General features: G+C 40.3%; 1 protein-coding gene across 11 annotated transcripts in view; it reads left to right on the forward strand.

The window, feature by feature from the left end:
* The first annotated feature begins 4,176 nt into the window (after positions 1–4,176).
* The window catches only part of RALGAPA1 (Ral GTPase activating protein catalytic subunit alpha 1), a 133,055-nt gene continuing 124,152 nt past the window's right edge, over positions 4,177–13,079 (forward strand). For 5 of the 11 annotated variants that reach the window (XM_040067658.2, XM_040067657.2, XM_040067660.2 and 2 more), the window contains exon 1: positions 4,288–4,500. In XM_040067658.2, the coding sequence (XP_039923592.1) occupies positions 4,395–4,500 (106 nt within the window). In that variant the 5' untranslated portion in view covers positions 4,288–4,394. Of the gene's footprint in view, positions 4,501–13,079 lie in introns of all 11 variants that reach the window. The other 6 variants (XM_040067667.2, XM_040067668.2, XM_040067670.2 and 3 more) reach the window with 3 other exon arrangements.

Genomic DNA, 13,079 nt, shown 5'->3' on the forward strand with positions numbered 1-13,079 from the left:
AAGTTGTACTAATCAAAATAAACACAAAGACATATGACCTATTTCCAAAATACCCATTTTACTCCTGCAGGTGACATAACAGGAGAGATTGGGGCAAAATATTTCCTTTGATAGAAAGGAAGTAATCTGTACAAAATTCTCCCTCCCCTAGAGGCTGGCAGACATGCAGGGTTTCTTTTGTGCATTTGTCAATGCAGCAAAACTATTTCATAAGTTGGGAAAGAAAAATAAAACATCTCAGTGGTTGAGTGTTTGAGTACTTTTGGTTAAAAGAAAGGTTGCAACTTCCACTCTATCAGAGTATTCACATTTCAAAAGCTCTTTCCTATCAGATGTGGGTGCTAAAGCTTACATTAGAACTCAAACATTGTGAGTTGGAGGTGACTTTGCATAGCAAAAGTCTAAATTCCCTAGCACTACTGGCCAGGAATTAGTAATGATTACACCAGTTTTAAATAGCTTCCATATGTATGAAAGTTCTCGCCATGAAAGCCTTTTACCCCTTCTGTTCTCCGAGCATGTCTGACACAGTCCTAGCTTGCTAAGGAAACAAAGCTTAGGTAATGATTGGTTGGTTGGTTGGTTTAGGTCGTTTGGTTGGTTGGTTGGTTGGTTTGGGTTTGTTGGTTTGTTTTTTTCAATTGCATTCTCCCTGCTACTTTTGAAGCCATTGTCTTATTTTGATCTTATATATATGACAGTGTGAGTATTAAAAATAGCAGGTTTCTGCATGTTTTGTGAAACAGCATTTGGAACACTTAAAACCTAGTAATGTACCAGAAAGGGATATGTGTTCACTTAGCTTTTGTCCAAGGGACAGCAGCTTGCCAAACTGTACGCATGTAGTTAAGACTTAACTGCAGTCCAGCCTCTTGCCCATCCCAAAGATGTAGGGGAGGACTGAACAAAGGAAGGTTTATGGTTGTGAAGGGAGGTGGCTCATGGCTTTCAGTGGCTAGAATACAAATTTGGAGGAAATCTGGCTTCATGAGTTCTGTAGTTCTTGGAAAAATGTATTCAAACTTGTGATCCTTGGTGACTGGAAAGACCACGGTGTTCTGGTATCACACAGAGGTATTAGTGCAGATACACTGCTAACAAAAGCAGAGTATAAGCTCATGAAAAGCTCCTTCCCTTAAACACAAAAGTATATAAATTCCAGATTTCATCTGTGAGACACAGAGCTGTGCAAATACAATGGGAAATCACAGGAATCGTCATCTTCATAGGAAGAGGATTTTGTTGAAGGGACAGCTATCTGTTCCATTATTGTTATACTTGAAATATATTAGAGGATCCTGACGTTTAACTGCTTAGGTGAAAGTAGCAAACATCTCTAGTATTAATATGATACGCTTGAGCATTAAATTGTACAGAGCTGTGGTTTTGACTACTCAGACTTAAATATCTAGTTTTGGGCGCCTTTTTCATGAAGTAAATAGTTGCCAATTAAGTAAAAATTTGTTACTCAGGATGAACAGGAATACTGCTGCAAAAGCAAAGCCATATACTCAGAGGTTTACAGCACACCACTCCAACAGCCACAGCACAATTTAGAGAGCCTTTCTCAAAAGCTAGACATCCCTCATAGGAAGGACACTGTGAAGCTAAATATGAAAAGATCAGAAGCAGTGACACTTTTAAAAAATTCTTTTAAATTTCTTCTTTTCTCTTGAAGGACCATGTGGGCAAATAGCTCTTCAGTGCCTGTATCCCAGAGGGGTCAAGTTTAAGATCTGTACTAGCTACCTGAAAGATGGGAAATACTTAGTGAAAATCTGAGTAATTTTAACTCACTTTTAATCATGTACCCTTATGTGGTGTAAATACTAGTAAGGCGAGAATTCCAGAAACTTAGATATCTGTAGGTCTACCCAAGAATGCAAAACAATCTATCCATTTAGAATGTTGAACTGTTGAATTAGGCCACAACTGAAGGGTTTGTGCTCTCTAGGATATATTAAAAAATACCTATATGCTTTCTGAAGCATTTGGCAACAGCTGAAATCTTAGGAAATCATAAGTCCTAGATAAACTGGGAGAAGTTTTTGATGGTATGAATGTGATCCAATTGCCCCCTACTACTTTGAGTGTCCTATGGGGCCCTGTAGAGATTGCAGAATCACAGAATCTGCTGAGTTGGAAGGTATCCATCAGGATCATCGAGTTCAACTCCTGGCCCTGCTCAGGACCATCCCCAAGAGGCACAACACATGCCTGTGCATATTATCAAAATGCTTTCTGAACTCTGTCAGGCTTGGTGACAGTTAATAGAAGGACGGAATAAAGTGCTGCAGCATTTAATTGTCTACAGTACTCATCTAAAAGTTCAGTTGAACTTATTATGACAGTCCCCTTGCATCTGGACAGAAATATTTTACGAGTTCTTTCTTTAAAGTGGAAATGCAAAGAATTGGGCACAGTAATAGCAGCCTGGAATGCAGCAGAATCGAACTTCTGCCTAACTAATCCTGCTCTTTTCTAACCTTGTCCTTTATGCATATTCGAAGGAACCGAAGACACATGCTTCCAAGTCAAGCCTTTGCAAGATCGTGGCTTTTCCTGTGCACAGAACATGCCATTCCTGCCTGGTGTGCCTGTACAAGGAGGTTATCTATAGAAGCCATTATTATCTTGGTTAGCACCACTCCCTCCTGTCATCTAATATTTCAGTGATGTCTTACTCTATTATTTTTAATCTTGAGTTAAAGATCTAAAATTGACAGAAAAGCAAGCAAATTCTCCAAAGAAAAGATATTTCAAAGTTTTTCAATATGCAGAATTGTGTTTAGAATTAATGAAATTTAGAAAACAAAGCACATAAATCAATGTATCATTGTCAGATCTTAGAGAGCTAGAATGTACTGTGTTATGGTAAACTAAATAATTGTAATGCTAGCTATTACCTAATATTGCTGTTCTTCAGATCTCATTGACAGGGATGGTAGAATATTAAATGCTTTGGGGCAGACCACAGAGGCAGGCAGACAACACTGAGTTCCTCTCTGATGCCCTGCTGACTATGTTCCTACTACCCTTGTGCTTCTAACATTAACTGTTATCTGTCATTATTTTAAATGCTTGGGTTGTTATTTATGTGACAGGTCTGTAAATGTTGACAATTCTTGGAATTTTAAAACAAGTCTCAAATAATTAAATATTTCCGATATTAAAAACTCCAGCTGTTCCAACAAGACTCGTAGCTCACAGAAGTGGATCCATATCCTCAATCCAAAAGAGACCACCAGTGACTGTTTAAAAATGTCCAAGCAAAGAGATATGGGAAAGTTTTAAATTATACTACAGCAGGTATCTTTTGGAGAGTCCAAGAATTCTCTATCTCATGAATGCAAACAAACTTTTAGGAAAAACTTGGGACTTTTTCAATGTTAGTAATTCAGTCCCCAGCAAGAGTTGATACGACACCCATCCATTTCCCTGGCTGTCGTGGGCCTCGCTGTGAGGCTGTGCACGGGACTGAGACAAACGTGTACTCTTGAGCTCATTTGCTGTGGGAGCAGAAGGGACATGACCATCCTAACACAGTGCAGAAGAAATGAGGATGCCTCAGACCTTAGTGCCGGACCCAAACGTGCTCGATGGTTCAGTCTCGATGCCAGCACTGCAGCTGAAGGCGTAGGCAGCAAAATCAGGGAGAAGCAACTTTGGGCAAGAGCTCGGCGTGAGGAGTTGCAGCACTTTGAGGATCAGTGTGGAAAGAGGAACTATGAGACACATCGTTACTGGTTGCACAACCGAAGCTTGAGTAAAGGTTTGGAGTCTCTGCCGTGGTGAATACGGTCCCTACCTGGATTTTATTTCCTTTTTGCTCACAGGATTGCCGCCTTAACCGCAGCGTCTCTATACAGCCAGAGTAGCAGTGTAATGGGATAACTTTACATTTCACTTACACACAGCAGAAGTACAGTTTCCCACACCAGTTACTGTTGCCGAGCTGCGCAGAGGATCCCGGAGGGAGCCCCCGAATGCGGGGCTCCGGCGGCAGCGCTCCATCCTCGCCCAGGGCTCCGGGGGAGCGCGGGCGGCGCAGCCCCGCCTGCCGCGCCTCGGAGGTGCGCGGGGCCGCGCCGCCGTGACGTCACGACGCGGTTGCCATGGGGACGTCTGGGGTCGTACCTGACGGCTGTCGTGAAGCAGCGGGAGGAAAGCGAGGGAGGAAGAAGGGGGAGTGCAGGCCCAGCCCGCCCCCCCGGCCCGCGGGGAGTTGGCTCCGCGCCGCGCCCCTCCGCCCTCGCCGCATCGCGCTCGGAGTCAGGAGGAGGTGGCGCTGCCGCCTCTGGCTATGTAGGGGCCCCAGAGCGGGCAGATCCGGAGGCCGCTGTCCGCCTCTGGAGCTCGGCGCCGGGCCCGGGCCCGCGGCCGGGCCCGGCGGGATGTTTTCCAAGAAGCCGCACGGGGACGTGCGGAAATCCACGCAGAAGGTGCTGGACACCCGCAAGGACCCGCTCACCCGACTCAAGCACCTCCGCGTCCTTATCGGTAAGGAGGCCGGGAGCGGGGAAGGGAGCGGGTCAGCGGGGGCCGCGGTTCCCGGCCCGGGAGAGACCGGGAATTTGGAGGGACCGGCTGGGCGCTGGGGCGGGAGGCGGACCCGGGGCTCAGCCCCGGTGAGAGAACCCACCCGGCGAGCGGGTGACCCCCGCCCGGCATGGCGGGGCGAGGCTGCAGCAATGTGCCGGGGGCTGCGGGACCCCGCGGGCGCGGCGCGGGATGCTTCGCTCGGCGCTTTTGTGCTGAGACACGGACGTTTCCGCTTGAAGATGGAATTGCTTTGGTAATTGTGGAAGGAGGCGAAAAAGTGCTGTTTTCCCATGTGAATTATTCTCTAGAACACACAAACTGACAAGTTGCTGCGCATGAATAAAAGTGGCTGGTGAGCGCAAATGGTGCCTGTAACTCCTGAATCCATTTCCCTTACCTTCTTACAGTAACAATTTATATTTGTGTACGTTTTCAAGGTAAGGGCTACACTATTAAATGCTCACTAGCGTAGATGGGAATGAACTTCTATACAGCCAGATTTAAAACACTTTTGGTTTGCCAGTTGGTAAAGGAGGACACATAAGCGCTTAAGGGCTGCCGCACTTCATGTGAACTGCCATTTAACCTGACCAGTGAATTAGAAATTGTCATTAAACGGCATAATTAAAAAAAAAAAGAAAAAAAAAAAAAAAAGGGAAACAAAAACAAACCTAGAATTAACCATTCCAAGATATCTGTTAGTTGCATGTGCTCGTAGAAATCTAAGTCATTGTCATCAAGCTGTCCTTGAAAAAAGAAGCTTGCTCTGAAGTGTCTTTTGGGCGCTTCAGTCCTGTGAATGTGTGTGTTGCTTCTGACAGTTTATCAACGAGTGAGCAGGGCTGGGTCAAGGGCAACCGCATTCCGTGTTTAGCACAGAATGCTGAATGGATTATTTTGAGTTCTGCCCACAGTCTGGTGGTATTTATGTATCTTGTCCTCCAAAGCTGGATTCTTTGCTTTCAAAGGAAAACGGCTATTCCTCCTTTTTTTTTTTTTTTTTTTTTTTAAGTGTGTGTGTGTGTGTGTGTGTGCGTGTGCGTGTGCGTGTGCATGTGCGTGTGCGTGGTGTTTAAAGGAACAGGTGTTCCCATGTTGCACCATCTGCTGCTTCGTGAGTTATTTTCTGCAACATAGTAATTATCTAGACTTGAAATGGAGAATGGTTGTATAGCTTTATAAGAGACTTCAGTAGTCAGACGCATCCCCTTGCCTCACTCAGAATGTACCACTATTCCTAACTGGCTGCACTGAGCCAGCTGTGGCTTGCTCTCTGTGGGGTTTTAGCTACTTCCTCAGTTGAAACTTCAAAGGAAGAAACATTCTAAAGAAACGAAGCACCTCCCTGAATTCAGAGTTCCTGGCGAAAGTATGTTGAATATTTCTAGTTTTGCTTTAGTCTGCAAAACACTCTGAATGATTTTGATCTGATCTGTTCTAGATTTTGTATTTACGTTGCTTGCAATTTATTTATAACTTTTCTTCAGCTTTCTTCATAACTGGATGACTTCTGTAAGTTGCAAGCCGTAAGATATATCAAGCAGACATTCTTATCTAATCTAAGGTTTCTGTTTACTGACTGTGGGACAGACTGAATTTACTGGGGATTGTTTCATATGATGCCCCCTCCCTCCCCCAGTTGTGTATATCTCAGCTGTTGAAGCACAGCTCCCACACATCCTTTCTCCAAGTCTGGGAGAACACAGTGTGTGAGTGACTGTGTCATTAGCGAAAGGTGTAACGCTAGTCAGTTATTAACAGTATTGGGAGAAAATGCTTGTCTGTTTTGGATACATCCACAAGATTTTGTCATTATGCACTGTTCTTAGGTGCATGAGGTACAGAAAAAAGGGATTTCTTAGAGCAGGAGAGTGAGGTATTTCCATACGTAATCCCTCTGAAGAGCATGAGAAGTATACAATAGATTATTTGAAGTCTGTCTTCTGGTGTGATCATCTCCTTGCCTTAATCCTTTCTCTGCTGCCTCAACTGGCTTCCAAAACATAAACTCTATGCCCTTTCTTCTGTAGTTGTTTCTTTGACTAATCTTCAAGCCAGATTAAAAGAAACTAAGGTGCCCACGTAAGACAGACTGCTTCCTGAGGTGGCTTCTCATACAGGCACCATCCCACAGTTTGAGCAGTGAAGTACTGCACATCATTTTGTCCTCAGTAACAATTCCCCCAGAATAATAATTGCCGTATTTCCCATGTGTTCAGGGGAGCTATGTTAGCTATTGCCAACAGACTGTCTGAGAGGATAGGACAGGAAATCTCAGGTCAGCTCTGTTCAGCCTCTTCCTGAAGGAAAAATAATTTATTTTGTTTATTGCTCTTAGCCTCTGCACACTGGAGATTAAAAGGCTATCAAGAAGAGAATTTTCTGCAGTTTCACATCCATGAGAAGGATGGAATTTTCTCTTGCTCTTTAATTTGAAATACTTTCAGTGTGCCTGCAAGGTGTATTGGACCAGAGTTCTGGTTTATTTTGCTGTACATTTAAGTCTTTGGATCAGCAATAATAAACAGGTGTGGCTCTGGTTTCATGTTTAAGATTTGAGGGGAAGAAAGGGAGTATTAGTTCATTTTCCTGTTATTTTACCCAAGTATCCAAAGCAGCAGTTCTCCAGTAAACCAAAATAATGGAATAGTAATGAGTGGAGGTGAGTGCTTGTTAATTATAGACTGTTGGCTGTCTATTAGCCAAAGAGAAATATAAAAAAAATAATTATGGTAAAAGACTGAGAGTTACATCCTCTAAGGTACTGATGTAAGTCAGGCACCATATAGTCTAAAAATATTTAAATTAATATAATGCCACTTTTAGTAAGGACCAGAACAGACTGAACAATATCAAAGCACCTCATATGAAACTAACTGGATGGATAGCACAAAGGCCTGTGACTTTTATTTTTAACTAATTAGGAGCAGTGTACATTAGAGGGAATTTAAAAAATGTCTTTTACAAAATAGCGTAGAATGCGGTGATTTGTATTCTTTTAGGAAAGTATCCTATCATTGGTGACATCTCAGGTTAAATTTAGTAAAAAATGCAAATTAGTCTGCATAAGGGTATAGAGAAAATTTTGTGTCTTATGTAAAGCAGTGATGTACCATTATATATATACCAAATACCAAATTATACCAAATACCAATATACCAAATACCATTGCAGCTTTAGAAGTCTTGTTGCTAAAGTTAATGTATAGAAGATTTAGGTATGGGAATGACTCAGATGAGAGTAAAACTTCAATGTGAAAACACATGGAAAGCTTTAAAATTCCTTTGTGTTGGGACAGAAGGTGAAAAATATGTAAACATATATGAAAAAGAATAGGAAATAACATCTATTAAGGCTTACCAAATTTGAAGTTACAAGAAATGATTTTTGTCTTGGAAATAACATCTGTTAAGGCTTACCCAATTTGAAGTTACAAAAAATGATTTTTGTCTTGGGGAGCTCTTGAATGCTAGGCTAGTGATTAGTTATAGGTATACTGGGAGAAAATGCATTTCTCATGGTTTGGGTTTTGTTTCTGTTTTATATATATATATAAAATATATATTATATATATATATATATATATATATATAATTTTTTTCTGAAGCTCTTTAGTAGAATGCTCCTCTCTACCACTTCAGTCCAGTGTCCTGTCTCTGGTTCTCTGATCTGCTTCAGTTTGTCTCCTTTCAGCTTTTTTTTGTAATTTGGGAACAAGAGAAGCTTCTGTTAAATTCAGGTGACTAATTCAGAATTGATTAAATTATTTGTTAAAATAAATACAATATATGACACATTTATGCATGTCACTGGTATAAGGTTTTTTTTACTAGGCATTAAAGTACTTTCTTTACTGAAAAGTAAAGAAAAAGTACTTAAAGTACTTTTTTTGCTAGAAGTTAAGTACTTTCTTTACTGGAAAGATTGAAGTCGTATCTCCGCACTTAGCAGTATGTGAGCAAAGATAATCTGCTTTTCCTCGTTATATTGCTGCAGTATATTTCTTGAAACAACTGTAACTGTCTGGTTTCATAGATTTTATTATTTTATAATGTATTCCTTTATTCCTGTAGGGGAGTGTTTACCCCACCCTGATCCATTTGGTTTTTTCTTCTCAGTTCCGGGCAGTGCCTGGAAGTGTCATACAGTTCCCTGGTGCTGATTTGGTCAATGTGTGATTTTTTAGCAAACTGCTCTGCTGTCTTGCCTTCTTATGTGCTGGAAGTGCAGTGGCAGTTGTGTTTACCCTGTGTGACTGCGGTAGCTGGAGCATCTGAACGTCGAGCGGGGTTCCCTTGGTGTGGCAGCAGCGGGGCCTTGCTGGAAGGAAGGCTGCCAGCTGCAGTGGTGCAGGTGTGATCACTGAGGCCTCTCCAGCTGATGGAAGGGAGGCACATCATGTACCTTACAGAGTTGGTATTGCCTGTACAATGATTTTCCAGAAAAAAATATCTCTCTCTCTCTCTGTGTCGGGGGCTCCTTTTCAGGAGTTTAAATTCCCCGGCATTCAGGTGGTTTTAGAGTTCTGGCCCTCTGCAAAGCTCTGTGCTAAACGCAGGAAAAGACGGAGTCCTCAAGGTTACATGCTTCGTTTATTAGTTCTTATCTTACAATTTTCTCAGTGTCCAAAAGATGTTTGCTGCGGCTCGGACATCTGGTGACTCCCCCTGTCTCTGGGCTGTCCTTATCTTTTATACTAATTGTTACATGTTCTTTATTTACTGTTTATTACCAATGTCTATTACTATTACTAAAAAGGTCATTTTTACTCTGACCTAATCCTCACTAACTACTTTGTGCCAACGTCACTGCAAAAATGGAGTGAGGGAACAAGAAGGAAAAAGAAAGAGACAATGCCTTAAATTCTCCATCTTGCCCCATTCACTTCAATGCCAAGAATCCTAAACTTACTGTTTTTTCACTCTGTGATATACTAAACTACTATTTTTTACATTCTTGTGGCCGTGGCCTGCAATGCTTCCTGCAGTGCAAGAAGCCTCTCCCATAGACTAAAATCAAATCCAGTGTCTCTCTGAGCTCTAGGCTCTAGGCTGGGGTCCTAGACCCCCCTGCCCAGGTCCCTGACCCTCCAGGGCAACTAAAGGAATGCCCTGGACTCCAACGTCTCTGTATATATATTTTTAGCAGTCCCCAGTCAGTTAGCAGCTAATTGCAATTTTCAGGATCATTAAAGTGGAATTCGTGCCATTAATATGGCATTATTATTACATATATGCATTGTTTCATCAGACTTCAACATCAAACTAAAATTCTATGATTTTAAAATTTATAAAAGTTTTTGCTAGTAATCTTTCAAGCATCACATCTTAGTTTATATGTTCTTTTGCTAAAACAGTGCTTTGAGCATTCTATAAATAATTAAGACAACTAGTTATGTTACTTATGATGTTACTAGTTATGAACTTATGTTCATAAGGTCATACTTGAACAATATTTCATTTTCATTTTGATATTAAATGTGTTGGTGCTACCTGATGAATTTGAAGTTGCAGTCAGAATTTGGAAATGCATGCATTTTTTAAAAAAAGCTAAAATCTCTAAATATGTAATGAGTTCTGTGAAATCCTACTGTGCGCAAGTAAATCAAATGAATCTACATGGTTTAAAATTTTCTGATAGGGCTGAATTCTTAAGATACTTCTTTTCTTGTTGGGTTGGGTTTTTCCCCCCTACTTTTCACTTTTTTTTTGTAGAGTAGAAGTTACTAGCCTATAATCTGTTAATCCAGAGTAAAGAAGAAAGGAAATATATTGTTTTTCATTAATTATTTTATTTGCATCTGATATCTAAAACTATACTGCTTTTATCTCTGGAACTATGGAGAGAATACTTGTAAAATGCAAGAAAACAGTATCTAAAGTGTAGGATGTTTATGTTATTGTTTTGTTATTCTTGGTGATTGGTTAGAGATGGATATCTCATGTAAATAGTTTTGGAAGGGGAAAGGTCAAATTACATGGGACAGGATGAAATGGACTGCACTGGACATCCATTCTGAGATATTGTTTAATATTAAACAGTATACTTAAAAAGAGATTGCATTCGTTTAAAGGGATTTTAATTTAAGAAATCTATTTCACTGGCAGTTAGCCCTAATGCTTCAGCTGGATGGCATTCATTGGTGTTGCACATCAACATCAGTCATAAAAGAAAAATGTTTTAGCATTGTTAAAGTGACAGCAAATGAGAAGCTACAACAAAAGTAGCTGCCTGGCGTTTCAGTGGATGTGCAAGAGTTGTAGATTTTTTTTTTTCTTTCCTGGTTAGTCTAACTGCAGAGGACATACCACTGCTCATATAACTCAGGGATCTGGATGTGGATTGAATGCAGTGTAAGTGACTGGGCTTCAAGTTCTCTCAACCCTGGACGAGTTATGTTTTGGTCAGGAGCAGAGGGGAAAGATTGACTCTGCTTTAGTATTTTGGCTAATATTATACTCGACTTGCAGAGTTCAGCAGTGGCCAGGGCTGCTGAATTGCTAGGCTGAGGGCTGGAGACAGATTAAAGCCCCAGGGTAGACAAAAGGGAGGCTCTGACAACTTGGTTGCTAAGGAAAGGTCTGTGTGGGTTTAGCTTCGCCAGTTTGGAATGAAAATAAATACATTACTAGGGAAGTGCTTGAAGTCGCTTAAATAAAAGTTTAAGTTCTGGAACACGTGTGAATTGTGGAAGTATTTCTTAAAAGTTTACTAGTGTAACTCTCAGAGGCTGTAAGCACCATTAAAGAATTAACTTGGAAAGCTGGCAGCTGCTTCTGCTCGTTCGTGTAGGGCACTGGTGTTGTACCAGTCTGTATGGTACATACATATCTGTGCAGATGATGTTCATTGCTTCTGTTAACCTATTTATTAAGCTGTGATTTTTTTTTTTTTCATTTGTATCTAAAAGATTGTGATCAGGAGTTCAGTCTTGTCTGATGCAAAATAGAAGTCCATTAGAAGATTTCTTTAAGTTACATTCCTTTTTCAGTACCAAAACCTTCAGGAATATTTGCTTTGACAGAATTACCTTTTTTTTAAAAAAAAAAAAAAAAAAAGGTTTTGCTAAATAGCTGTCGGTTAGATCTGAAACAGTAAGGGCTAATGTGAAGCCTGTGTTTAATAGATTTGCACTTGTGGTTTGTTATCAGGGCTCTTTGACTTTGACAGTCTGTTAACTCTGCCAGAGCCACTAGTTAGTTCCTGAGGTTTTCCACTTAACCTTTCTCAGTTACATGCTTTTCTATTCGAGACAGTCCCTATGCAACCAAATCTCTCTACTGTTTTGCTGTAAAGAAACCCTTAAATTTTTCAGCATGGAGAATTAAGAATTAATAAGTTTGATTATCCATTGAGGACATGGAAACCTTTGCCTTCTAGTGGCACCAGTTTGTTACAGGGATTGATACTGACTGTGTCAGTCCATAGCAGGCCTCTGCTTTACATAAATAGATCCAGAATTCTGGCCGTCTTCCAGGTCATTGTTTACTGCAGTTGTTGGCTTGGGTTTTGGTAAGGGCGAGGGAAAGTGACTTAAAAGCCAGTAAGTCTTGGAATAAGACAAGATAATATTTTCATTATACTAAGTGCTCTGGCAATTTTATGTATAAGCATAGTATTACATTCTAAAACACTTAAAATAGTACATAAAATTAACCACAACTTAATCTGTAATGATGCTGACTATTTTCTTAAATTTCTGCAATGCATTGTAAACTGATGAAAGTTCTTTTCAGAAGAGTTAAAATGTCTGAAATCTGTTTGGCAGGTTTTGTTTTGTTTTAAGGAGAAGATTACATTTAAGCACAGAGAGACACCATACTATGTGAAATTAAAATACTGTAAAGCAAGTAAGATACTTGCACAGGCCGGAATTTTAAAACAAACCCCGCCAAAACAGATTTTGGCTCTCTCTCTCTTTTTTTTTTTTTAAACAAGAAAAAGCAGCCTTGAACACAGAGCTAGTATGGAGATCAAATTTGTACCAGTTTTTAAATTATACAAAATTATTAAGGAAAAAACAGCAAAGATCCATGTTTCTTGTGTCGTAAATCATGAAGAAAACTGCATTTTCTTGACAAACAGCTTTCATAAAATCCTGAAAATCTGGATTTTAGTATACTGGAACTATGCTTTGTGCAGTAGAAACTTTAGATTTTATGTCCCTTTGGAATACAGTAGTATCCCATTTTTCCCTTTCACATTCTGAGGAACTTTTCCAACTACTTCATATGGTGCCAGATCTGTTTCTGAGTCCTTCCCTCCTCCCAGTGTGGACATAGAAGCAAGAACATGAATACAATAGTCTTGTTAGTTACATGATCTGTGGTAGAAGAATATAAAGTTCTTTTGTTTAAAATTAAAAAATAGGAATGCACTGGAAGTTGTAGAGGAAATCCTGTTTCTGTTTAACCCCGCTTCACATAAAAAAAGGCTATGTCTCTCTTCTTAAAAAGACAGAAAATACTTTAGTAGTATTAGCTGATGACAAGGATAGATGTAAACTGAATATTTTAGAGACATTAGGAAAAAACCAA

This window comes from Hirundo rustica, chromosome 6 (genome assembly GCF_015227805.2).
Source record: "Hirundo rustica isolate bHirRus1 chromosome 6, bHirRus1.pri.v3, whole genome shotgun sequence".
NCBI classification, from domain to species: domain Eukaryota; kingdom Metazoa; phylum Chordata; class Aves; order Passeriformes; family Hirundinidae; genus Hirundo; species Hirundo rustica.